Genomic DNA, 27,475 nt, shown 5'->3' on the forward strand with positions numbered 1-27,475 from the left:
GTTACAAACAATTGATTTTGTAAGTAGAGGTACCACTGTGTAAAGTTCCTTGTCTTAGAAAAAGGCTTGCGCTACCTGTCATCGTTCTGAAAAGTCTGGTCGCCCAGCAGGAGGTCCCTGAAGCGGTAACGAGGAGGAAGAGGAGGAACCTCGGTCTCCACTTCGGCCATCTTGAGAGCCGAAATGTCCAGGATGACGCCGGAATTGCTGCTGTTGTTCCTCTGCGTGCTCTCCGTTGACGGCCTGCTGCTCGACGGCAGAAAAAACTCGTTATTACGCTCGCCTGCTGCCCAAATACAAAAGCCCCGACTTTACGACGTGGCAGTGAATGCCTCACGGCCAACGAACGCAAGAACACAAATGTTAACTTTCGTACGTGACAACAAAAATGCGTATGTATTCCTTGATTGTGAGCAGAGTCACTTGATTATGTGGATAACTCAGAATTGTATGAAGGCAGGAAATATGAGGATAAAAGATGTCCAATTCAGGCTGACTGGGCGCCTGGCAGCGATCATACAGTGTGTGCTTGCGTTCCAACGTTCAGAAGCGACTAGAGTCCAATTCTCTTGCTTTCTTTGATTTTGCTTAATCACCCTCTGATCATTCTCTGCGCGTGTAAATGTGCGTTTTTCAGAAATGTCCTTTTTATAACGGGATTGTTCCACCTTTGTCATCTTTCATGTGAGCAGCTCAGCAAGCGAACGTTGATTTATAATCTAAAATTAAACACTGGCAGCAAGACAGATGTGCATTAACTGATGCTTTGTTTACGAAATAAAAAATGCCACTGCAACAGCTGCAACATTCTTCGCATGTGAGGTGTATGAAATATAACGTTTGGCATTTTAAACGTCGTATTTGTTGTCACCGATCGACGCAGCTTCAGAGTATCAAGTGTGTATTATTTGTGGTCACATGACAGGCGATACAGTGCTGCGGGGAAATTACCTGTCGCCATGGGAACTCGAAGATCGGCGTGGAGGGCTCATGGCTGCCTCTTGTGGGCCGTTTGGGGATGACGGAGCAGGTGTACAAAAAGAGACACAAGAGTTGTTTTGAGGAAAAGCGATTTGTTCATTTGTCGTCTAAATCAGTAAATCCTTCTTGTTTTGATTTCAAAAATGGCCTCATGTGACTGATGGAATTTATACTTTAAAAAAAAATCGAGGGGTGACCCGGTGGCCTAGTGGACGGTGCATCGGCCTCGCAGTTCTTTGGTCGAGGGTTCGATGCCAGGTGGGTCCCCACTGTGTGGAGGTTTGCATGTTCTACCCGGGCTTGCGTGGGTTTTCTCCAGGTACTCCAGTTCCCTCCCACATCCCAAAAACATTCATGCTAGGCTAATTGTGCACTATTCAGTGGTAGCTGGGATGGGCTACAGCACCCCCTCCGGAGCCTTGTGAAGATAAGCGTCTCGGAAAATACATGAATAAAATCCCTAATCTGTGAAATGTATGATGCACTAAAATTATCTGGGACCCACTGGTTCGGAAAATGAATGGATGAATTCCCTAATCTGTAAAAGTTATGATGCACCAAAAAATGAGCGGGGACCCCTTCAAGACCCGCAGCCCTAGTTTGGAAAACACAACTCTCTTACAGTTTATTCATAATTTACTCTGGAGTTCAAACCAAAGCCGATTAAATAACTTAACCTGCAGATAGAGACTGCTTGTGCCCTTCAACTTTTTCGCATTTTTTGCATAATGAAGCAAAAATTTGCTCAAGAGTAATACGACGTAAGCCGAGACTCCCTCCATGTACCTGCCTGCGTCTCCGTCCTCACCCGCGGTCCCATCATCGTAAACTTGCTTTCCAGCTTTGCTTGAGAGTCATCTGCTTTGCCCCACCGCCGCGTCCTTGGCAAACCCGAGTCATCGTCTCAACACGCCAAAACCCGGACCCTCGGGGAGTCGCTAAAGTCCGACGCTGTTTGGGTCACGTGAATGCAGCACGCCTTGGTCAAGCTAGCCGCCCGCTTGTGGCCGACATTCAGCCGCTAATTGTCGCTTCCGAGGAAAGCAATAACATCCTCCCTAAAAAGTAGTCCGCCCTCCTTAGCGCTGATTGGTTAAGACGCTCCCCCAGAAAGATTTACAGTACACCTGACGGTTAATTTAACGATCAATCCGCCTTCTTCGCGTGTCCCTTAGCAACAACTTTGTAAGCTAGTTTCCGAACTCCATAAAAATCATTTTTTTCGACCGTATTTCACGAGAATAACGCTCAATTTCTTCCTTAGAACATACACGGTGGCGTCAGCATCAGCTTCTTTCCTCCTGGACGACACCAAATAAGGGGGAGAGAGGAGGGGAGGACGGGGGAGATGCTCTCCCTCAACTCAAACCGAGCAAGGAGCTAATTTTGGAGATAAAATGTCACTGAAGGGGCATTTTCCTCAGGTAAGACAACTAATCATTTACTGTAGCGCTGTTTATTCCTTCATTCATTCATTTTCTCAACCGCTTATCCTACCAAGGGTCGCGGGGGGTGCTGGAGTTTATCCCAGCTAAGCCTGGGCACCAGGCAGGGGACGCCCTGAATTGGTAGCTAGCCAATCCCAGGGCATAACGGGATTTAACAAACAATTGCTCATAGCTAGGGGGAATTTCGATACCAGATATCTTTAAAGTGAATGCTGAACACTTTGATGGTTAATGCGGTTATTGCAGTTTTGTTGTTTAATCACAGTAGATTGGTGGTTTGAATGAGGTTAAATCACATGCTTTTTCTCTCAAATATATCATTATAATCATTTGTTTCTGTATTATTTTCTGTATAAAAATGAAATTGGTGTTCAAAAAGTCTTATGTTCAAACTTGAGTCTTGAAAAAGAGTCTTATAATCAGGGTCATCTTATATTTTTTCAGAGGGAATTTAAAAAAAAAAATTTTTTTTGTAAGTTCATAAAAATGTGAAAATCCACGCTGAAACTCGCAAGCGGAAGCCACGCCCCCGTCCTCCGCTTGCTATTAGGACTCAGCACTGAAGTAAAAAAAATCAAAAAATAGTTGGGGGGGGGGGGGATTTTTTTTTTAAAGTTCATAAAGATGTGAAAAAAATTAAGATTTTTTTTTAAAAATAGGGGTGACCCAACTTCGCATTTTTTTGTTTATCGCGGTCATGTTTGGTCTGCATTAACCGTGATAATCGAGGGATTACTGTAATGCATATTTTTTTTAAATGGTGGAAAGTTGTGGTGGGCGAGTGGACTCATCACTGAAGTAAAAAAAATAAAAAAATAATTATTTATTTATTTTTTAAATAGAGGTGACCCTACTTTGCTGTTTTTCGTATATCGTGGCCATGTCTGGTCGACATTAACCGCGATAATCGAGGGTTTACTGTGATTAAATGAATCTGAAATTGGATTGAAAATCCACTTGTGACAACTATTCTTAATTCCTTCTCCACTGCACAAAGCAACAACTTGCCATCCCCCCCAAAAATGCCCAAAATGGAAGAGCTAAGCTTCACTGCTTGAGTTTTGAAGTTGAAATCTTCCCTACGCAAAGTTTTCCTCATCTCCCAAAGCCTCGACAGGTTTCTCAACCCCAAAACCAGGCAAACTAAACCCTTTCTCAACCTCCACCTTTGATTGACGGATAAAACTCATCCCCGAAAAGCTGCGCCCTATCGGCGCCCATTTCTAAAAAACGGTCAAACGCGCATAATCGTCATCAGAATCCGTAAATCCCCTCATTTGCGACCTACCTGGAGCTTGTCTGTCTTCGACCATCTGCCTCACAATGGAGCCCCGCAAGTTAAAAAAGACATTCATGGCGCCCGCGGCCAGGAGGAGCGTCCTCGGAAAAGCTGTTTGCGGCTCGGCGCGGGTATTCCTTGTGCTCCGCCAGCCTCACCGCGTTTCAGCCCATTATCCTCGAGGGGAAAGAGCGCTCGGAGCGTCATCCTTTTTAAAGCCCACACAGCCACTTATGGCCGCCGCATCTCGCTCGCTCGCTCGCTCTTTCGTCTCACTCTGATTTCCTCTTGATTTTTACCCGTACTTGATCACCGAGGAAATTTGCCGCCCTGTAAATTGTCTTGTAAAATTGTAGACAAGCACCAATGCAACATGTCGTCATGTAATAATCCACTTTTGTAACGTTCTCTGAGCTGCGTACACTTTGTATAGCTTCTCATACTCGTTTTTTTCTTAACTACTGTATTTTCTCGCATATAAGCCGTATTTCTCGCAAAAAAAAAAAGATGACTGAATCAAAGGTACGGCTTATATGCACATAAATTAGACTTGACATGCAAGAAACTGTAAGGGGACAAAGACGATGCGGCCGATATGGTCATTTATTTCAAAATAAAGAAAAGATAAACAGATGAAACGCTTCGTAAAATTAATTTTGACGTCTATTAATGAAATTCAAGGAAAAAAATAAATCGTATCTTGCATACAATGTGAAAAAAATTCACTCGCTCGCTCAGGGTGCCGCCATCTTACCTAGGGATGACAAACCAGACCAATTCCTGGTTGTACTGCTCACATGACTTCCTTTTTTAATTTGAATACCCACGATTTCGATAATTTTTCTTAATATTTTCCCTTCCAAGTAACACATTTGTATACCCTATTAAAACCATGAATATTTTAGGTGAAAATTGTGAATCAGGGGGCGGCTTATACGCGAGAAATTGTCAAATTCAACCATTTTAAGGCAATTTTAAGGGTGAGGCTTATACGCAGAGGTGGCTAATATGTGAGAAAATACGGTAATTGTAATCTGTTACCTGAGTTCAAACTGTTAACATGATGCAGATTTAAAACGACCTTAACCACTGTAATAGGAATCCATTAAACCCGAATGAAATATAATCACTCATCTAACTTTAATGATGACTGAGAGGCATATAAAAAATCATAAATTGTTGATGCTTCCTGAAGTGACCATTAACATTGATTCATTTGAAAGTTTTTACGAGTGATGAAACACATTTTTGCTACGAGTCCGAGTCGCTTAATTACGAGAATCGGCCAATAACAAGTCCCATTTCGATCCCCAGCAAATGGAAAATAAACGGGAATAAAGATATTTTTTTCACCCTCTCCAACAGTAGCGAGCCCAAGCCAGGAATCGAACTGCCGACACTTGTAGCTACGACCACCCATTTTCTTCCGTCTTACATTTATTTTGGGTGTACTTCCAGCGTGAACCACTAGAGGGTGCCACTCCTTTTTAGACCACACAAACGAAAGTATCAAAGGTCACAATTCCCGTCATTTTTTTCCCTTTCTAAGAGCACTAACTGAATTTTACATGATCCATCTTCAAACATAATTATTTCTGTCTATTGTTCACATTCTGCTATCATTTTAAAGTCGCTTTTCGTAGCATTTCATAATTTTCCTTTGGGAAATATCATTCCAAATGACCCGAGATGTTCCCTACTATTATTTTACATTAGCCACACAGCAACATGAATTCTCTTTTATTGTGTACGCATGTTTTAACCAGCTGCATTTTTTTCCATCAAAGCGGCCGACAAAAAATAGCAGCATGCTAACCTTTTAGCCTCTTTTTGTATCGGCGGTTTACTAATGCAACTCATTTTTCAGCAATCAATTATTCAGGTATTATGCTGCCTGAGCTGCAAGATTATCACAGCAGGCATCCATTAGCCCAGGCGTGTCCAAAATCCGGCCTGATCCCCAATTTTTTTGGGCTAAGACCCGCACAAGAAGCTCAAGTTGAGCCTACATTGTATGTCTTGGCTTGAAACCTAGATGGAGGGAATCTCTTGAAAAGTGAGCTGAAGGGTCAAAACATGTTGAAAAAAATTGTACTAGAAAATTACATTGATTTTTTGGTTTCAGTAGTGTAAATATAAGTACAGTAATCCCTCGATTATCGCGTTTAATGTAGACCAGACATGACCGCGATAAATGAAAAACTGCGAAGTAGGGTCACTCCTATTTAAAACAAAAAATAAATAACTAATATTTTTTTTACTTCAGTGCTGAGTTCTATTAGCAAGCGGAGGAAAGGGGAGTGGCTTCTGGTTGCGAGTTTCAGCGTGGATTAGCCTAGCATGCCTGTTTTGGGGATGTGGGAGGACTGCGGAGTACCCGGAGAAAACCCACGCAAGCTTGGGGAGAACATGCAAACACCACTCAAAAAAACTTTGAAAAACCCTGATCTTTTTTTATTTTTTAACCCAATTCAGATCCTCTCTTTAACGAATCAAAGTGGATAAATAGTATTGGACGTCTATCCCCGTCATTGGCAGCCATCTTTAAAACCTGTTCTTCTTTTCCACTGATTCCGATCATCTATTTTGAGGATTTCAACCTGGATTTCGCATCCTTTGATTTAAAAAATAAATAAATAAATAGTGCGGTCCCGGGAGAAGAACAAGTTTGCACACCCCTGCATTCACCCGTCTTTTCTCCCTGCTTTTAGCGAAGCACAGCCGCTCTGCCCCCCGGATGCTTGTTCTTCATACTTCCAAAGTGTCTAAAAACAGACGAGAGATGGGAAGCTAGCGCTTTTGGCTCTATAGACAGACATACAATGCAGTACAGTAATACCTCCACATACAAGTGCCCCGACATACAAGGAATTTGAGATACGAGTCAAATTTTGAGCAAATATTTAGCTTGAGTTACGAGACAATTTTTGATTAACGAGCATATATCTGAGATGCATCATGTGTACTGTCTTTCTGGTCTCAACTCCCTCGTGTAATGTCTCTACGAGCACTGGGCGGAGCCTTGCATTTTTTCAGTGTTTTTTTTTCTCTTGTTAGTCAGTGCAGAATGGCGGAGCTTGCTCGCTAATACGAGAGGAGTATATTGGCAAGTGGTCGTACGTTATCCTATTTTGAGGACATTTCTGTGTATCATTTTTGGAATATTTTGAAGGGAATACAAAAGCAAACAACCCTCGATAGGTTGCATCTGAAAGTCAGGTTGGAGGCGGGGCCAATAGAGCCAACCCGGAAGAAGAAAGGTATCAAAATATCAAACAAAATTAGAATTAAGTTTAGTGTAAGGTTAGATGAAACTTATTTTTGTGTCTCTATCGTCATCCAAGTTTATTTAAATTTGTTTATGTTATGTTACGAGCGCGTTGCCATGCAAAAAGTCTCCCTCCGCGAAATCCGTCTAATTTTAGTAGTATTAATCCACTAGTTATTTGTTACTTTGTTAATAGATGGCGAATTAGAACATATCAAAATGTTTTTCCAATACAATATGCTGTTTTTGGTGTTTTTTTTTCAGATGATTGGAACAAATTAATTAGTTTTTACTTCATTTCTATGGGAAACGTTGATTTGAGATACGAGTAAATTGACATACGAGCTCAGTCCCGGAACGCATTAAGCTCTTAGGTCAAGGTACCACTGTACAACGTTTTGTTCTTCAGGCTTGGCTTTCATTTCTCATCTTTTGTAGCATAAAACAAACAAATGAAATATGATCAAGTTTCAGGCCCACTGACCTCCACGTATTGCTCTCGCTATTGTAAAGCTCGATGGTTTTCAAATCGGAAACGCCATCCGTGCCCCCCGCGGCCAGTAGGGCGCCGTTGAACACCACCAGAGACACCTGAAAACCAAAACGTTCCGTCACGTGGGGGCCACATCCAGGCGACCGTTGGCACTCACGTGATCCCGCTTGCTTCTCATGCGTTTGACAGGAGTCCAGCGGACGGCGTCCGGGTCCATGCGCTCCGCCGAGCAGAGGCTCAAACCCAGGTCGTCTCTGCCCCCGGCCACGTAGACGTGGCCCAGGTACACGGCGCAACCCGCGTTCTCCCTGGGAGTGGACATGTGCCCGCATACGGACCAGCTGCCGTCTTCCGGGTTGTACTTCTCCACTGTCAAATGTTGACAGGTAAGTCGTCAAAATTCAATTCATTGATATATGTCAATGTCATTTTCTATTCACCGTATTTTCTCGCATATAAGCCGCCCTTGCGTATAAGCCGTACCCTTAAAATGGCCATAAAATGGTTGAATTTGACCATTTCTCTCGTATAAGCCGCCCCCTGATTCACAATTTTCACCTCCATATTCATGGTTTTAATAGGGAGTACAAATATGTCACTTTGAAGGGAAAATCTTAAGAAAAATTATTGAAGTCACATGGTATTTTTGAGAAACTATAAATCGATTTCTGGTGGGGTTCATGGTTTTTGTCGCAACTGGTAATGCTCGTAAATAGTCAGCGGTTTATATACCGTATTTACTCGCATATAAGCCGCCCCGCGTATAAGCCGTACCCTTAAAATGGCCGTAAAATGGTTGAATTTGACAATTTCTCTCGTATGAGCCGCCCCCTGATTCACAATTTTCACCTCCATATTCATGGTTTTAATAGGGAGTACAAATATGTCACTTTGAAGGGAAAATCTTAAGAAAAATTATTGAAGTTGCGTGGTATTTTTGAGAAACTATAAATCGATTTCTGGTGGGGTTCATGGTTTTTGTAGCAACTGGTAATGCACGTAAATAGTCAGCGGTTTAGATACCGTATTTACTCGCATATAAGCCCCCCCGCGTATAAGCTGCACCCTTAGAATTAATTGCCTTAAAATCGTTAAATTTTTCAATTTGCCTATTGGCATTTGGCCTATTTTTCCCTTCTTAATACATTTCCAAGCCATCCAATCGGGATATCCGCCAAATGGGGCGAATCGAAAATATGCCATCAAAAACATCCTCATTATTTACTATGAAAAATACAATAATAAACCTTCGCGAAATATCCCACAAGCTATTGCAGTACTATAGTTAAATGAAAAATGCTGTACTGGACCAAAATAGTTGGTGGGAGTTTAATAAGCGGGTGCTTCCCACAGACGAATATAGTCAAAACGGGTGGCATGTTTATCTTAAACGAGGTCAGACGGCATTTTTTTGTGTTTTCTTCTTGATTCAATCAATCAAAAAGTCTCCTGATTCTCTTAACAACATTGTTACGCTGTTGATAATCAATGAGTGTATGCCCAACACATGCTAGGTAGGCTAATTCTATGCTAAATTGGTCGTTTGTGTCCTTGTGGCCTGCGATTGGCTGGACACCTATTTAGGTGGTTCCCCGCCTGGTGCCTGTAGTTAGCTGGGATAGACTCCAGCACCCCCCGCGACCTTTGTGAGGATGAATGAATTGTTTCTGGCTTGCTCTAGGGCAAGGGTGTCAGACTCGGGTTGGTTCGCGGGCCGCATTAACGTCAACTCGGTTTCATGTGGGCCGGACCATTTTAGATATCATATTTAGATTTTTTTTTTATATAAATGGATTAAAAGAACTGGATTAAAAGCCCTGAATATTCCGTTTTTTATAGATCTAAAACATTGTTTATTTTAGCTTTTTTTAATATATATTTTTAGATTTCACCGGGGAAAAAATGGATTAAAAAATGGCAATTATTGATTTAAAAGGGGGAAAATCAGGAAATTTCATATACATCTATACTCCATTTTAACTTGATCCTAAAACCGTTTTCCGTTTTTTATAGATCTAAAACAATGTTTATTTTAGCTTTTTTAAATATATTTTTAGATTTTACAAAATGATTTTTGAACTAAAAACACAGAAAAAATGGATGAAAAAATGACAATGATTGATTTAAAAGGGGGAAAATCAGGAAATGTAATAGACATCTATACTCTTCATTTGAATTTGATCCTAAAACCGAAAGTCGGCACTCATGATTTACTTTCCTGGGCCGCACAAAATGATGCAGCGGGCCAGATTTGGCCCCCGGGCCGCCACTTTGACACCGGTGCTCTAGGGCTTGCTTAGGACATTTCCATGTAAAAAAAAATCTACAAAAAAACGTTGGGAAACGATCTAATTGGACTTTGCCAGGTAGCGACGCACCTGAGTTGACGGCCCGGACCCCGTCGTTGCCCCCGATCACGTACAGGTGGTCCCCCAGCACGGCGGCCGCGGCTCGGGCGCGTCTGGTCAACATGGGTGCCATCTTGCTCCACGCGTTCATCTTTGGATCGTACCTGCGGCGTCGCAACAAACCACAACTGCTTTGTGAGTCATCGTATATTTTTTTATACGTCTTCACGTTGTTACATAAGCCGCTTTTAAGAACATTCTCCCAAGTGCACCCAACAAGCATAGAAGAGAGTTTTTCCACGTTTAACGATTACGAGGCAAACAATGGCGCAGTACCTCTCCACAGTATTTATGGCCGCAATACCGTCGTGTCCTCCAATGGCGTACAAGTATCCGTCCATGGTCGCCACGCACACTCCAGTGCGGGGGCTGCTCAAGGGTGCTACATCCGCACTCCAGCTGTCTGTGTCTGGGTCGTACCTGCCGGAAGGGGGGAGGGGGGCGGAGTTAATGGTATTTGATGGGTGAGGCGGCGCAACTGGTCATGTACGTCAATAGTCAGTGGTTTAGATACCGTATTTACTCGCATATAAGCCGCCCCGCGTATAAGCCGTACCCTTAAAATGGTTGAATTTGACAATTTCTCGCGTATAAGCCACCCCCTGATTCACAATATTTATGGTTTTAATAGAGAGTACAAATGTGTTACTTTGAAGGGGAAACCTTGAGATTAAAAATCATCGCACGTGGTATTTCTGAGATACTGTATGTCACAAGTGTCAAAGTAGCGGCCCGGGGGCCAAATCTGGCCCACCGCATCATTTTGTGCGGCCCGAGAAAGTCAATCATGAGTGCCGACTTTCTGTTTTAGGATCAAATTAAAATGATGTATATTAAATTTCCTGATTTTCCCCCTTTTAAATCAATCATTGTCATTTTTTAATCCATTTTTCTGTGTTTTTAGTTCAAAAATAATTTTGTAAAATCTAAAAATATATAAAAAAAAGCTAAAATAAACATTGTTTTAGATCTATAAAAACTGAATATTCAGGGCTTTTAATCCAGTTCTTTTAATCAATTTATAAAAAAAATCTAAAAAAAAATATAAAAAAAGCTAAAATAAACATTGTTTTAGATCTATAATATACGGAATATTCAGGGCTTTTAATCCAGTTCTTTTAATCCATTTATTAAAAAAAAATCTAAAAATATATATAAAAAAACTAAAATAAACATTGTTTTAGATCTATAAAAAACGGAATATTCAGGGCTTTTAATCCAGTTCTTTTAATCCATTAAAAAAAAAATCTAAATATTATATCTAAAATGGTCCAGCCCACATAAAATTGAGTTGACGTTAAAGCGGCCCACGAACCAACCCGAGTCTGACACCCTTGCTGTATGTAATCAAAAGCACATTATTAGTATCATAAGGAATGAATTCATCCAGTCCGCCGGGTTCTATTCGTCAGACCCAACAAGTGAGGCCAACCAAAAACAACAATGGAGGGCAAAAAGGGTCTTTCGCATCAATTTTCCGTTGGCAAACAGAACACTGACCATACGAGATGTTGCTACCACGTGTTAGCACGTGACCCGGAACCAAAAATAGCACCTCGTCGTACTTGAGCAAAAGTTCCCAAGCCACGCCGTGGGAAAATGCCTGCTTTGCATTCCTTCTTTGACCGATTGGCTGGTGGTGATCACGTCCCACCGGTCCGTCCGTCCGTCCATACGTCCGTCCTCAGCTCACCTCTCCACGTTGCTGCAACATTGAACGTTGTCTTCCCCGCCCAGCGCGTACATCTCGCCGTCCAGGGCGCCCACGGCGACATCGCCACGCTGCTTGAGCAGGCGCGCTGCCGACTTCCACTCGTTAAATTCGGGACAGAACTGCTCCACCAGACAGGAATGGTCGTCCTTGGTCCATCCACCCACTCTCCAAACAAGACAGATAAATAATAGATAATAATGACAAATAAGCAATAAAAGAGTGGTCAACATTCAGTAAGTTATTAGTCGATTTGATTCAGAAATGTACGCAGGCAGACACTGACCCATAAACATCATGTCCATGCCGCCATCTTTGGCGAGGACTTTGCTTGATTGGGTGCAAGCGGCGTCCGGCGTCGACACGCGGCGCCGAGGCCCCGAGCCGCCTTGCCTGTCCTTGAGCACCATGTCACGAGTCTCCGGCTTCTCGACGGAAGCCCTCCAGTGAGAAAATAACAAAAAATATTCATATACATGTCTCATATGGACTTGCTGGATGGACATTTTGTGTGTACAGTAATCCCTCGAATATCACGGTTTCAAGTTTCACGGGTTCACTACACCGCAGATTTTTTTCTGGGGGATTTTTTTTTTTAAGTTCATAAAGATGTGAATTTTTTTTTAAAGTTAATAAAGATGTGATTTTTTTTTAAGTTCATAAAGATGTGAATTTTTTTAAGTTCATAAAGATGTGATTTTTTTTTAAATTTCATAAAGATGTGAATTTTTTTAAGTTCATAAAGTTGTGATTTTTTTTTTTAAGTTCATAAAGTTGTGATTTTTTTTTTAAAGTTCATAAAGATGTGAATTTTTTTTAAAATGAGAAGTTTGTGAGTTTTGCACTTTGCTGAATTTCCCGTCCGCAATCACCTTTGTTAATTCGCCTCCTGCCGTCAAAATGGCCGCCAGCGATTTCATAAGTAAGCTTAAAAGCAACAGGAAGTCACCCGGAAAAGCCCCAAATCAGCACAAACCACCAAAGAAACACGAAGCATCCCAGAAAGTCCTTCAAACTCAATAGCAAATGACCCCAAATTTACCGGAAGTGACCCGGAAGTACCCTAAAATGACAAGGAAGTGACGTAAAATCAAGATAGATGCGAGCAACCCGTTTAACACAATGTTCAAATGCAAAAAAAACAGTAAACACGTTCTATAGAAGAAGGAAAAATGGTGTTAATTGGAGATTTTGAAAAAAAATATAGCTTTTATTTAAGCAGGATCTGCCTGTAGGATTACAGTCACCTCAAATTGAGAGGTATTAATATTCCATTCTATTGAATTGAGAGGAACAAAGAAGATCCTCTTACCCTTGATCAGTGTACACTCCCATGTTTAATTTCCTTCCACCTCCGTCTTCCGTCCTCCGTTCTCCGTCCTCGCGGATCTTCCGCCCACGCTTGGCCACTCGCAGCGACTCGGGTCGCTTGAAGGAGAAACGCCGCCCTCCCTAGAAACACTGCCCACTGCCCTTAGGCGCCCAAGCGATTTGTGGCGTTTGAAACCCAAGACTCCTTCTCTCTTCAACCTTTTATTCGTCCACGTACACACTGTCGGGATTCTTGACGCGCTCTCGCTTTTAGATAAGACGGTATCGCTTGTCGCTAGGCTAGGCTATCAAAACTAGCACCCGAGCCTTTAAGTGACTATTTTTCAACCCTTAATTGGCTGCCATTGACGGCACTAAACGTCCAGTCCTTTTGACAGGGACCAAGAGATACGCTGTCAAATATAGGGAGGAGGGGGGGTACACCTCGAACTGGTTGCCAGCCAATCGCAAGGCATAAATGCAGTAGTCCCTCGCTATAACGTGGATCACTTTTTGCGTTTTTTTATAGCGTGATTTTAGGTGCTTCTGTTTTGTTTTTTATTTTTTACAGCACAATTTTACATCCTTCTGTTTTTTTTATATTTTTTACAGCGGAATTTTACATCCTTCTGTTTTGTTTTTTATTTTTTACAGCGCCTTTTTACATCATTCTGTTTTGTTTTTAATTTTTTACAGCGCAATTTTACATCCTTCTGTTTTGTTTTGTATTTTTTACAGCACAATTTTACATCCTTCTGTTTTATTATATTTTTACAGCGCAATTTTACATCCTTCTGTTTAGTTTTTAATTTTTTACAGCGCAATTTTACATCCTTCTGTTTAGTTTTTTATTTTTTACTGCGCAATTTTACATCCTTCTGTTATTTTATATTTTTTACAGCACAATTTTACATCCTTCTGTTTTTTAATATTTTTTACAGCACAATTTTACATCCTTCTGTTTTATTATATTTTTTACAGCGCAATTTTACATCTGTTTTATTATATTTTTTACAGCACCATTTTACATCCTTCTCTTTTGTTTTTCATTTTTTTACAGCGCAATTTTACATCCTTCTGTTTTGTTTTGTATTTTTTACAGCGCAATTTTACATCCTTCTGTTTTGTTTTTTATTTTTTACAGCGCAATTTTACATCCTTCTGCACAATTTTACATCCTTCTGGTTTTTTAAATATTTTTTACAGCGCAATTTTACATCCTTCTGTTTTATTATATTTTTTACAACACAATTTTACATCCTTCTCTTTTGTTTTTTATTTTTTACAGTGCAATTTTACATCCTTTTTTGTTTTCTTATTTTTTACAGCGCAATTTTACATCCTTCTGTTTTTATTTTATTTTTACAGCGTAATTTTACATCCTTCCGTTTTTGTTTTTTATTTTTTACAGCGCAATTTTACATCCTTCTGTTTATTTATTTATTTTTTACAGCGCAATTTTACATCCTTCTGTTTTTGTAAATATTTTTTACAGCGCAATTTTCCATCCTTCTTAAAATGAAATCTATAATTTTGAATTTCAAAAAAGTCTAGCGCGGCTGAAAAGCACCCAGGCAAATTTTCCTCACCTTCTCTCCCGGGCGACTTGTTCTCAGATGGCTTCTCACGTCAGTCAGCGAATGAATGACGGCGCTGAAAACTGAGTCACGCCGAAGGCGTTAAGAAAGAAAAAAATACATATCTAAAAATTGCGCAAAATGACCTTCCGCCACTGCTGTTTTATTACTCATTCGGCTGCATTGCCTTACCTTTTTTTAGTTAACGCGGCCATACCGGGTACACCATTTTTTATTTTTTTTATTTTTTATTTTTGTGAGTCTGTCCATCTGTCACCTTGATCAATTTCAACTTTAACAGTGACTCATACCATGCATGGCTCATGGCATTTAATTGCAAGAGTGGCCTTTCCCCTAAACATGCCACAAAACCAACCCGTGTACTTTTATTCCGGACCAAAAGTCGCACTTTTTTCATCGTTTAGTGTGTCTTATATAGAATGTCTTTCTTTTTTTTTTTCACTTTGACTGCTAACAGCGTATCATGTATCAAAAAACTTCATATTTTACCTGAACATTTTATTTACCATTTTACGATGACTTTAACATATAATGTAGTTCTATGTTTCTGATCGATAAAAAACTGCCCCCAAAAATGCAAATTTCCCAGCAGTCACTGCGCAGTACTTTATCTACGGGAAAATAGTAGAGTCGGGGGCTGCTTGCCGTAGATGTCCTATCGACTGTTTTTTTTTTAATTTTATCGTGATAATAATTGTCCTTATAGTCGTGAAAATACGATATATTCCAGTTCGTCTTATGTATTTTTTTCTTTCATTGTGCATTGTTTGGCTAGTATGAGTTCTACTCAGGGGCGACTTATATATAATTTATTTACCTTTTATTATGATTCTTTGGTTAGTGCGACTTATACGCCAGTCTGATATATATTGGATGGTCCAAAAAAATCTCAGCTACGTAAATGATGTTTTATTTATTTATCATTTATGATTTTTTTTCTTTTTTTAAAGAGAGAGATGTAGATTTAAAAGTACACATGGAGGACAAGCCGAGCTGTTAATCAATCATACACAGGAGATGGTGAGAAGTAGCTGCTAGATATTTCACACGAACAGGTGGATGCTCCATTTTTATCCCAGCAGGCATCTCTCTCGTCTTGTCATGTCACGTCATCTCGCAATCCACTTCACCAGACATTTATTCCAATACATGCTCTATTTTTTTTGGGTGGGGGGTCGGGGGGATAATGAGACCTCCTCGTACCTCAGTTTGGTCGAGCCAAAATAGCAAGTGACGGTCATTCAACGACTCACTAAAAAGACATGATGAAAAGACAAATTTAAATATGAATGCCTGGGATTGACGGCGACAGGCGTCCAATCCATTTCGATTGGCGGTGATTCGTTCTCCCAGTCAAAATGGATTGGACGTCTGGCTCTGTCAAAAAATTGTCATTTTAAGACAATTATAATGGTGCGGCTTATACTCAGAGGTGCTTATATGCGAGTAAAAATGGTGTTTAAATTTTTTAATGGAAAAAATACAAAACGTACTTTTCCTCCCCTTTTTTAATCATTGAAAGAACAATAATAAAGATGTAATATGTACTTTATTTAGATCATTTTGTGATCAACATGGATTTATTTATTGTTGCAGGGGTGCTGGAGCCTATCTCGATCTCAATTGGTTGGCGACTTTTAGTCCAGGTGAGTTTTTGTTTTCTCTTCCTAATATTACATTCCATTTTTTTCATTATTTTTTTTAGGTGGCTAATATGCGAGAAAATATGTTATTTTGGATCTGATTTGACATGATTGGTCAGCAATGACCATTTCTTTTAACACCTCAACTTAAAAGTTCCCATTTAAAATTCATATAAATTAATATTCTGCGTTCAGGATGTCCACCGTAATATAATCTTGCGATAAAATGATCTTTGTATGACTCGACAGCGTCCACCATTGACATTTTTGGCGCCAATGGCGGCCGTCCGCCAACGTGAAAGTTCAGCGTGGCCGTAAAGTCGTAAAGCCGGAAGACCGGGTCGGATGTTTACGCGTGGGAGGTCGTTAACATTTAGTGGCGGCCACGTCGTTAAGTCTTTAGACGCGAAAATGCGCGCTAAACTCTCGTTCCTGGAAGAACAAGTCGTGACATCACGTGTCAAAGCGGTCATGTGACGCAAAAGGCTTCTTTCCATTTTTGGGATGCCTGACATACCCAGCTAGCCGACCAAAGGCTAAACGTCGGCGCAGCTGTTTGGATTTTGTAACAATAAAAGCAGGACGGCGCCAACCGCCGCCATCTTGGAACTTGGCACCGGGAATTTATTCCCCGTCGCGTGTCAGGTGGCGACGGCGGCGGCGGACCGCCAGAGCTGCTTTCGGGTTGCTGGGGAATTTTAGCTAGCTAGAATTTTAGCTAAAGAAGAGTTCATGTTTATTTATTTAAATCAAAACAAAGCATTTTTTTGTTTATTGCTGTGTATTGTTTTAGAAATACTTCACTGTGAAAACATACCGTATTTACTCGCATATAAGCCGCCCCGTGTATAAGCCACACCCTTAAAATGGCCTAAACTTGTTGAATTTGACAATTTCTCGCGTATAAGCCACCCCCTGATTCACAATTTTCACCTCCATATTCATGGTTTTAATAGGGAGTACAAATACCATATTTACTCGCATATAAGCCGCCCCGTGTATAAGCCGCACCCTTAAAACTGCCTTAAAATGGCTGAATTTGACCATTTCTCGCGTATAAGCCGCCCCCTGATTCCCAATTTTCACCTCCATATTCATGGTTTTAATAGGGAGTACAAATGTGTTACTTTGAAGGGAAAATCTTTAAAAAAAACATATTTCTGAGATACTGGATGAATCAAAAGCACATTATAAAGGTCAATATCATAAGGAATGAATTCATCCATTAATGGTTGTTATCTTACTGCAAAACTGAAAATAACCAACAAATAGTAAATGTAAATTTGCCGACATTTACTGGTGAAAAAGAGTATAGCAGTGGTGTAAGTTTTGTACGCATATAAGCCGTATCCTTAATTCAGTCATAATTTTTTTTGGTCGCAAATACGGCTTATATGCGAGAAAATACGGAATCATATCTATCTCTTTTGTCGGCCTCCAACTCAGAGGTTTTTTTTTAATGCAAAGATATAAATGTAGATGGCCTTCAGCAACCTTTTATGACACCCACACACCTCGCCGTGAACATTTGGAAGGTGAGCAAAGTGCTGATGGCGACAAACCCCAAGTGGAAAAGTGCTCTTCAACTTTATCTTCTTAAATAGATGAAATTAAAAAATAAAAAATACACAAAAACACAGAAAATATATCAATCTAAACCACAGGTTTCCAACTCCAGCTAAATCTCATGTTCATTTTTGGTCCAAAAAGTTCACTTACGTTGATAAAGGTCCAATCCATTTTGACAGGGAAGGTCGACTCAACATCATGCTGAGAAAAAACAGTTTAAAATAAAAGGCAGAAGTTCTAAGCAGTTAGACAGTACGTGCTTTTTTTCCTGCCGTTTTTTTTTCATAATACAAAAAAAACTGCATTATCATCATGTTTGATGGGGTGGTAGTATTTATTTATTTATGATCAGGGACGATGGATTTTTGGATGTGCAATCACGGATCATCACATTATATGAATTCCATGGCCAGCCGGAGCAATAACGCATAGAGGTCAGCTGCCCGTCAGCAAAAATGATAACTAATGTGACAAAAATGAAATGTGACATATACTGAGTGACAAGTGTGTGTTTGTGCGCGTCTCTGCTTAATCACTCAAGTGTGAAAAATTAATGTGAAATGAGCGTTGCTTCACCCAACTGTCACTTTACAGCTTTCATCATTTGCCTCTTGTTATTATTATAATTACTATTTTTATTCTTATATATTTTTATTTTATTTTAATGTTGTTAATACTTTATACATCCCGTAGATTCCAAGTTGGGTCAGATTTCGAGTATAAAATAAAAGGACACAATAGGAAGAATTAATATATTCAACAAACATTATTAACATATCGATGGTAATGACATTTGAGCAATATTTCGAATCAAATGAATATTCTACATTTCCACATTAAAGTGCACTGACATAATAGCCTGCTTGGTGTATTTGCACCCTCTGGTGGTCATACCTGATACTGCAGTTTCAACTCAATTCCAGGCCATTTATTTAGGCCCAAATTATATTTTCCTTAGCTAAATGGCTGATTATAAATCAAGACAAATGAACTTCAGTTTAAAATGTAAATTGTTCACCTTATTCTTCCAGGTTTGGCAGTATACATAGAATCCAGCACGGTAAAGGTTAAAGGTCAGGGTTGAAAATGAGCAAGTGTCACCTTCTCGGGTGTCACTTGTTGTAAAAGAAGTGGCAAGTATCTCATTGCCAAGCCAAACAAACCGACAAACTTGACAAAGACAACAGGTACTATCTATTTTAATCTATGTATGCTACTTTGTGTTATTTAGGCATTTTGCAACACCTTGCCAAAATGTCAAATCTTTTGATATACTCCGATCGATGGACAAAAATGTTGTTGCTGAGCTGGGGGGAATTGCATGCATTGTATTTTCTCTTCCCGTGAACAAGGCCCACCCTTAAAATTGCAGTAAAATGGTTGAATTTGACAATTTCTCTCGTATAAGCCGCCCCCTGATTCACAATTTTCACCTCCATATTCATGGTTTTAATAGGGAGAACAAATGGGTTATTTTGAAGGAGTTACCTATTACAGTCATTCCTCTACTTACGACATTAATTTGTTCCAGAACTTTTTTCGTAACATGAACATTTTGTAAGTAGAGCAGTACTTTATATGTAAATTCTGTAGTTGGTTCTACGGTCCTCACACAACTACTAACTAAACCAAGGGTGTCAGACTCGGGTTGATTGGCGGGCCGGACCATTTTAGATATAATATTTAGATTTTAAAAAAATAAATGGATTAAAAGAACTGGATTTTAAGCCCTGAATATTCCGTTTTTTATAGATCTAAAACAATGTTTATTTGATCTTTTTTTATATATTTTTAGATTTTACCAAATGATTTTTGAACTAAAAACACAGAAAAAATGGATTAAAAAATGACAATGATTGATTTAAAAGGGGGAAAATCAGGAAATGTAACATACATCTATACTCTTCATTTTAATTTGATCCTAAAACAGAAAGTCGGCACTCATGATTTACTTTCTTGGGCCGCACAAAATGATGCGGCGGGCCAGATTTGGCCCCCGGGCCGCCACTTTGACACATGTGAACTTAACCCTTTAAAATGGGTCAAAGTGTCCTAATTTTATATGACAGATGTGAGGAAAGAGCTTAAAAAATAAACAATTTTTACCCCAATAATGCAAATATATGACAAGAAATGTTCTTTTTTTTGGGTTGCTAGATGGACCGTTCAACACAACGTTCTTCCAGCAAGAAGAAGAAAGATGCCATTTACCTCCCAGCCATCCCCAAGAAAGCCTCAAGTCCCGCCTCAATCCGGGGAAGACTGAGTCAGTCGTGCCCTTATCTTAACCACAGTCTTTGTCCTTCCATTTGTCCCCGAAGCTTATTATTCATCTGTTGTCGTTTTACGTTCGGGTCGGTGGTTCATTTCTTTTTGATAAATGTGCGGCCAAAACGTCATGGCGTTTTCTCTTTTTCTCATCCAAGACCCTCAGGTAGAGTCGTGTCCATCCTCGCCTTTGTTTATCCCGATCAAAGCGGAGGCGTCGCCGAGCGGGCGCGTCGCGGACGGGGACGGCGAGGGGCCCCCGGCCGTGTCCGGCCGAAAGAGGAGACGCCGAGGTCGAGCTCGTCGTCGGGGCGAGGATAAACACGAGATGTCCGCCAGCTCCGGGAGCGCCCGGGGGTCCGGCGGGTCCCCAAAAGACGAGGGCCCCGCTTCATCCGGGAGTCGGGAACGAAAAAAAGACGAGACAGGCAACGGTGAGACGTGGTTCGACATCCATCTTTTGGGGGATGAGATACCGTATTTTCTCGCATATTAGCGTATAAGCCGTACCCATAAAATGGCCTTAAAATGGTTGAATTCGACAATTTATCGCGTATAAGCCGCCCCCTGATTCACAATCTTCATAAACATTACTTTAGATCCATAAAAATGGACTATTTAGGGCTTTTGATCCAGTTCTTTTAATCCAATTTAGAAAAAAAAAAAAAAATCTAGATATTAGATCTAAAATGCTCCGGCTCACATGAAATCGAGTTGACGCTAATGCGGCCCGCGAACCAACCCGAGTCACACCCTTGCTTTGGAGGGAAAATCTATACTATAAATCAATTGCTGGATTCCGAAAGGGTGTTGCCTGCACGTTGACAAATTCAAAAAGGAAGTCATGTGAGCAGTACAACCAGGAAGTGGTGTGGTTTGTCATCAAAGCCTTAGCAAGCCGCCGTAACATGTCATTTAGATGATCCGAGGCTGTTGAGACCCTATTTGAACATTGACATTTGAACTGCAAATAAATGTACGCCATTTTTATCGTTTGCACCAAAGTCCTGGAGGGGCGTCTGCTCCAGAGGAGGCTGTTATCCAACCCCAAAGATCCCGACTCAGATGTTGAGCCCGGTGGAGAGAGCAAGCGAGGGGGAGAACCCGACAAAGACAAAGAAGTCGTCGAAGAAGAGCCACTTCATCAACACGACCTGCGAGCTCAGGTGCAATTTATTTTTGGGTATGTTTGCCAGAAGCATTGAATTCATCCTAATGGAATAGAAGGAGGGTGTCAAACGGGTGTGCCGGGTTACAGGATTGAATGCTTGTATTTTGGGGGGGTTTCGATGAGGGTGCCGCAAACGCAGAAGTTTGGGAGTGGCTACATCTTCGCTCCATTTTCATTGGTTCATTCGGCCCCCAATGTTCAGGCGGCCAATGAGTTCGTAAAGAACCCTGAAATGCCCCAAAATTAACAGGAAGTCAACTGGAAATGCCCCAAAATAACCCTTTAAAATGCCCTGGAAAATTGATAGGAAATCATATTTTACCGGAATTGACCCAGATTTAACTACCCTAAAATAAGTAGACTCCATAACAAACTGATGCTTAAAAAATTAATGAATTAAAAAAAAGAATAATATTTTTAAAAAGGTGATGTGGATATTTCCTGCACCAATAGGGGGCAGTACGTTAATAAGAAAGGAAAGACTCTAAGACAGGGGTGTCAGACTCGGGTTGTTTCGTGGGCCGCTTTAACGTCAACTTGATTTCACGTGGGCCGGACCATTTTAGATATAATATTTAGATTTTTTAAAATATAAATGGATTAAAAGAACTGGATTAAAAGCCCTGAATATTATTATATATATTATAGATCTAAAACAATGTTTATTTTAGCTTTTTAAAATATATTTTTAGATTTTACAAAATGATTTTTGAACTAAAAACACAGAAAAATCGGATGAAAAAATGACAATGATTGATTTAAAAGGGGGAAAATCAGGAAATATAATATACATCTATAATATTCATTTTAATTTGATCCTAAAACAGAAAGTCGACACTCATCATTGACTTTCCCGGGCCGCACAAAATGATGCGGCGGGCCAGATTTGGCCCCCGGGCCGCCACTTAGACACATGTAGTGTATTGTTTACATTTTGCCTGCCAATGAATTTGCCACTTCTGCGTCGTCTAATTATCTATTTTTTTAATCAGTCGCTGGAAAACCCTTGAAAATATCATTGCAAATGCCTTGCACAAGAGCCAAAGTAAGTAAGTAAGTACTTTTCCCATCGGTGTCAAAGGTGCGGCCCGCGGGCCGGAAGTGGCCCACAAATGGGTTTCCCATCCGGTCCCTCTGCCTGACGGGCACTTTGTAGCTCCGGTCCAGACCACATAATTTTTTTTCTCTGGCCTTTGTTGGCGTAGCTGGAAGCGGTGAACGCGGTGTTGGGGGTGTCGGACGAGGTGGAGCAGCTGGTCCTGAGGAACGCCGAGCTGACGGACGAGCTGCTGGCGACCGTGGCGGCCGCCCTGAAGAGCAGCCCGTCCCGGGTGGCGCTGCTCAATCTCAATCTCAACCTCATCGGACCCGACGGCGCGCACGTTCTGTTGGACCTCCTGGGGGTCAAGCCGCAGGTTCAAGCTTTACAGTAAGCAGCAATAATACCATACCATGTGTCAAAGTGGCGGCCCGGGGGCCAAATCTGGCCCGCCGCATCATTTTGTAAGGCCCGGGAAAGTAAATTATGAGTGCCGACTTTCTGTTTTAGGATCAAATTTAAATGAAGAGTATAGATGTATATGAAATTTCCTGATTTTTTCCCCCTTTTAAATCAATCATTGTCATTTTTTCATCCATTTTTCTGTGTTTTTAGTTCAAAAATCATTTTGTAAAATCTAAAAATATATTTAAAAAAGCTAAAATAAACATTGTTTTAGATCTATTAAAAAACGGAATATTCAGGGTTTTTAATCCAGTTCTTTTAATCCATTTATAAATAAAAAAATCTAATGAAATGGGGTTAGAAATGATTTATTAATGTCTTAAACCAAGGGTGTCAGACTCGGGTTGGTTCGCGGGCCGCTTTAACGTCAACTCGATTTCATGTGGGCCGGAGATATAATATTTAGATTTGTTTTAATAAATGGAATAAAAGAACTGGATTAAAAGCCCTGAATATTCCGTTTTTTTAAAGATCTAAAACAATGTTTATTTGAACTTTTTTATATATATGTTTAGATTTTACAAAATGATTTTTGAACTAAAAACAGAAAAAATGGATTAAAAAATGACAATTATTGATTTAAAAGGGGGAAAAATCAGGAAATTTAACATACATATATAATCTTCATTTGAATTTGATCCTAAAACAGAAAGTCGGCACTCATGATTTTCTTTCTCGGGCCGTACAAAATGGAGCGGCGGGCCAGATTTGGCCCCCGGGCCGCCACTTTGACACGTGTCTTAAACTATATAGCATTTTATTTTTTTTATTAGAAAACAATTTTTGTCTTCTAGCTTGTTTGGAAACCGACTCTGTGACCACGGAGCGATAGCGCTTTTGAGTGGAATGGTGGAGCTGCAGGAGCAAAGGTCAAGGGCCGCCCCCCTCGCCACCATCCCGCAGCCGGGGTCCCCTCGGCCCGCCGCCCTCGCCATCACGCCGTTCTCCCTTTCCGAGCTGGACATCGGGGGCAACGGGCTGAGCGGGAACGGGGTGAAGGCGCTGGCGTCCTACATGAGACGTTCGCGGCTGCGCTATTTGGGACTGGCTCGGACCGCCGGCGCCGACTTGGCGGCCTGGAAGGAACTTTTCGACAGCCTGAAGGGGAACGACTCGCTGAGCGAGCTGATCCTGGACGAGAACGACCTGGGCGACCCGGGGGTCAGGCTCCTCGCCGACGTCTTGAAGGTCAACGCGGGCCTGCGAAGGGTGGACCTGGACGCCAACGGAATCGGCGACGTGGGAGGAAACGAGCTGGTGGCGGCCTTGCTCTGCAGGGGGCGCCGTCCCCTTCGGCGGCTCAGCCTGGCGCGGAACCGCCTCGGCTCCGGGCTCATGAGGAGGATACGAGAGGAGCTCGACCCCCAATGAAATCGGGTAACGGCGCCCCCTCCCGGGGCCTTTTTCAATATTTTTACTGCCTCGGTTGCATTTGCATCCACTTTTGCAACAAATAGAGCTGCAATGAAGGTGTTAGCATCTTCCTGGTTAGCATCGCACAAAAAAAGTGTGTTTTTCTCTTAGGACAAGGGTGTCAAATTCGGGTTAGTGTGCGGGCCACATTAACGTGAACTCGGTTTCATGTGGGCCGGGCCATTTTAGATATAATATTTTTTTTAAATCGGATTAAAAGAACTAGATCAAAAAGCCTAAATCTTTTTTCCATAGATATTGATCAAGGGTATCGAACTCGGGTTTGTTCGCGGGCCGTAATAACATCAACTCGATTTCATGTGGGCCGGACCATTTTAGATATAATATTTAGATTTTTTTAAATTAATAGAACTGGATCAAAAGCCCTAAATATTTAGTTTTTTTTTATAAATATAGAACTGTTTATTTGAACTTTTTTTTTCTTAGTAAGGGAAAACATCTAATAATCATTTGTTTTTTCATTTCAAATGGAAACTATTTTTTTAAATTATATTCAATATTAAAGTGGAAAACCAAAAATATTTTTATATATTTATTTTTAGATTTTCCAAAATGCTTTTTGACCTAAAAACACCAAAAGAAAAAAATGGATAAAAATTGCAATTATTGATTTAAAAAAGGGAAAATCAGGAAATATAATACACATCTATATTCTTTATTTTGAATTTGATCCTAAAACAGAAAGCTGGCACTCATGATTTACTTTCTCGGGCCGCACAAAATGATGCGCCGGGCCAGATTTGGCCCCCGGGCCGCCACTTTGACACCTGTGTTTTAGAAGAAGCCCGATGTGGACCTTCTGATTTCTTTCCTTTCTTCCAGAACCAACGGACCAACCGTGGTGGAGCTCCCGGCGCTTTTTCCGGCAAAAATCCGATCCGGTTCGACTCAAAAGCCTTTGTCCGGAGATTTGGAAGGGCTAAACGGTGAGGATGGAAAAACCCGGCGGCTCCACATGTGCGACATGTCGCACCGGACTGGGAGAGCTACCCAACAGATCCGCTTTTCTTCTCCACGGCCATTAATAGCCCGAGCCTGACGCACGCCAAGACATTTCCACCTACTGTATTTTTCAGGCTGACGCTAAGTCGCAGTCGAAGTTGCATTTTTTGGGGATGCCGCAAAACCACAACTTTGTGAGTTGTGCCCGCATCGAGTGCACTCACTCCATTTCCTATTGGCTCTTTTGCCCCCTGCCGTCAAAATGGTCCTTTCAATGGCAGCCAATGAGTTCATAGGGAACAAATGTCAAAAAGCAACAGAAAGTCATCTGGAAATGCCGCAAAAATGAACAGGAAGATACCTGGAAATGCCCAAAACCAAGAGGAAGTCACCTGGAAATTGCCCAAACCGACAGGAAATCACCTGGTAATGCCCAAAACCAAAGGGGGCGGGGCCGTGGGTGTGTGTGTAGGAAAAATATACAGTAGCATAGTTATTTTCCTATTGAGGGATTTATGAAATAAACCATTGAAAGAAGGAAAAACTTTTGATCGGTCCACATGAATTTTTGTTTTCTGCCGGCAATTTAATGGTAAATCCCCCACCCCCTCCCAAATAAACTTATCCAATCAGGGGGCGGCTTATACGCGAGAAATTGTCAAATTCAACCATTTTAAGGCCATTTTAATGATGCGGCTTATACGCGGAGTGGCTTATATGCGAGTAAATACGGTATTTACATTTTTTTTATGGAAAAAAATACATAAAAGACCATTTTGTGATCAACTATGTCTTTAAACATTGATTTATTCATTGTTGCAGGGGTGCTGGAGCCTATCATGATCTGAATGGGTTGGCGACCTATAGTCCAGATGAATTTTTGTTCCGTGAAAAAACATATTTTGTAATCAACAATGTCTCCAAACAGTCATTAATTTATTCCTTTTCCATGCCGCAGGGTTGCAGGGGTGCCGGAGCCTATCCCGATCTGAATGGATTGGCGACTTATAGTCCAGATGAGTTTTTGTTTAGTTTGAAAGAACATATTTTGGAATCAAGTCATTGATTTATTCATTTTCCATGCCGCAGGGTCGCAGGGGTGCCGGAGCCTATCCTGATCTGAATGGATTGGCGATTTATAGTCCAGATTAGTTTTTATTTTGTTTGAAAGAACATATTTTGTAATCAAGTCATTAATTTATTCATTTTTCATGCTGCAGGGTCGCAAGGGTGTCGGAGCCAACCCCTATCTGAACTCTTTGGCGACTTATAGTCCAGATTAGTTTTTATTTTGTTTGAAAGAACATATTTTGTAATCAACAGTCATTAATGTATTCATTTTCCATGCCGCAGGGTCGCAGGGGTGCCGGAGCCAACCCCGATCTGAACTCCTTGGCGACTTATAGTCCGGAAAATTCAGTACTTGACCGTCCCAAATTGAAAGCAGATTTTATTTTTTGACATTTTCGCCAAATTTCCCGGTTACCTTCATGCGATCATTGGCTGCCGACCGTCCCAGTCTTGACGAATTGGACGTCTGTGATGATTAACGTGAAAATATCATTAGCGACCGTTGAGCAAAAAATGTAAATAAGCTTTCATCTGGACGTAGCGGAGAGAAAAGACGATTTTAAATTTCCTGCGCTAACGTATGGAACGGGTAAACGGAGAACCTGGGGGGTTCCGATGGAGGGGGAGGGGGGCTATTCTTATTGGATCCAGCTGTTTCTGTTTGAGAGGCCGCAATCAGATGGCCAGACAGACAAAAGAGCGTGTGTTTATTACAGCAGAATTTCTTTCCGTCAGCAGCAGAAAAGCGCCAACTTCTTCTTCTTCTGCTTCCTAAAAACAACACGTATGGAAGTATTAGCTCATAAATTGAGAACGTTTGTTCAGCCGTGACGCTGGAGAAGCCAGCAGGACTTCTTCTCCAACGCATTACACGCGGGTGTCAAAGTCTCTTTTTCTGAACCGTTTTATCCTCACTAGGCTCGCGGGGGGGCGCTGGAGCCTATCCCAGCTGACTTCGGGCCAGAGGCCGGGGGACACACCCTGAATTTGAGGTAAAAAAAAAATCACACTCAATTTAGCACGCAACAAACAAACAATCGCTAACAAAGAGCAATTTAGCATACAGTTAGCCTAACTAGCATGTTTTTGGAATGTGGAAGGAAAGCGGAGTACCCGGAGAAAACCCTCGCAAGCCCGGGGGAGAACATGCAAACTCCAGACAGTGAGGATGCACCCGGGATTGAACCCTCGACCTCAGAGCTGCGAGCCCGATGCGCTAACCACACTGTTTCCATCAATTAATTTAGTGTACAATTAGCCTAGCTAGCATGTTTTGGGAATGTGGGAGGAAAGCGGAGTACCCGGAGAAAACCCACGCAGGCCCGGGGAGAACATGCAAACTCAACACAGGTGGACCGACCGGGATTTGAACCCAG

At 41.2% G+C, this 27,475-nt stretch overlaps 3 protein-coding genes across 7 annotated transcripts in view; 1 reads left to right on the forward strand and 2 right to left on the reverse strand.

Annotated features, from left to right (window-relative positions):
* The window catches only part of kcnt1b (potassium sodium-activated channel subfamily T member 1b), a 39,334-nt gene extending 38,266 nt beyond the window's left edge, over positions 1–1,068 (reverse strand). For all 5 annotated transcript variants that reach the window (XM_077601326.1, XM_077601325.1, XM_077601324.1 and 2 more), the window contains exons 1-2: positions 952–1,068; positions 76–246 (exon numbers count right to left, since the gene is read on the reverse strand). In XM_077601326.1, coding sequence (XP_077457452.1) covers positions 76–246; positions 952–992 — 212 coding nt within the window. In that variant the 5' untranslated portion in view covers positions 993–1,068. The remainder of the gene's footprint in view (positions 1–75; positions 247–951) is intronic.
* Positions 1,069–6,167: 5,099 nt separating this feature from the next.
* LOC144074749 (uncharacterized) lies at positions 6,168–12,023 on the reverse strand. Its single transcript, XM_077601328.1, has 7 exons — positions 11,875–12,023; positions 11,571–11,754; positions 10,154–10,297; positions 9,848–9,981; positions 7,627–7,838; positions 7,461–7,567; positions 6,168–6,473 (listed from the first exon to the last, which is right to left on the reverse strand). Exons 1-7 carry the CDS (start codon positions 11,996–11,998, stop codon positions 6,416–6,418), a joined length of 963 nt encoding a protein of 320 aa, XP_077457454.1. The 5' UTR covers positions 11,999–12,023; the 3' UTR covers positions 6,168–6,415.
* A 6,882-nt stretch (positions 12,024–18,905) lies between these two features.
* On the forward strand, positions 18,906–25,573 carry LOC144074304 (ribonuclease inhibitor). The gene is made up of 6 exons (XM_077600669.1): positions 18,906–19,975; positions 20,136–20,411; positions 20,983–21,143; positions 22,354–22,577; positions 23,447–24,029; positions 24,909–25,573. The coding sequence occupies exons 1-5, from the start codon at positions 19,867–19,869 to the stop codon at positions 24,021–24,023; spliced, it is 1,347 nt and encodes a 448-aa protein (XP_077456795.1). The 5' UTR covers positions 18,906–19,866; the 3' UTR covers positions 24,024–24,029; positions 24,909–25,573.
* Positions 25,574–27,475: the final 1,902 nt, after the last annotated feature.

This window comes from Stigmatopora argus, chromosome 5 (genome assembly GCF_051989625.1).
Source record: "Stigmatopora argus isolate UIUO_Sarg chromosome 5, RoL_Sarg_1.0, whole genome shotgun sequence".
In the NCBI taxonomy this organism is placed as follows: Eukaryota; Metazoa; Chordata; class Actinopteri; order Syngnathiformes; family Syngnathidae; genus Stigmatopora; species Stigmatopora argus.

Excerpts from the sequence above, each read along its gene's own strand:
- LOC144074749 (XM_077601328.1), bottom strand. The coding sequence starts at position 11,998 with ATGGTGCTCAAGGACAGGCAAGGCGGCTCGGGGCCTCGGCGCCGCGTG. Across the intron at positions 10,298-11,570 it reads TGTTGCAGCAACGTGGAGAG|GTACGACCCAGACACAGACA; the intron begins GTGAGCTGAGGA and ends CCCTTCCGGCAG. Across the intron at positions 6,474-7,460 it reads AGCGAGAGCAATACGTGGAG|ACACTTTGGAAGTATGAAGA; the intron begins GTCAGTGGGCCT and ends GTCTGTTTTTAG.
- LOC144074304 (XM_077600669.1), top strand. The coding sequence starts at position 19,867 with ATGGACCGTTCAACACAACGTTCTTCCAGCAAGAAGAAGAAAGATGCC. Across the intron at positions 20,412-20,982 it reads AAAAGACGAGACAGGCAACG|TCCTGGAGGGGCGTCTGCTC; the intron begins GTGAGACGTGGT and ends TTTGCACCAAAG. Across the intron at positions 22,578-23,446 it reads CCGCAGGTTCAAGCTTTACA|CTTGTTTGGAAACCGACTCT; the intron begins GTAAGCAGCAAT and ends TTTGTCTTCTAG.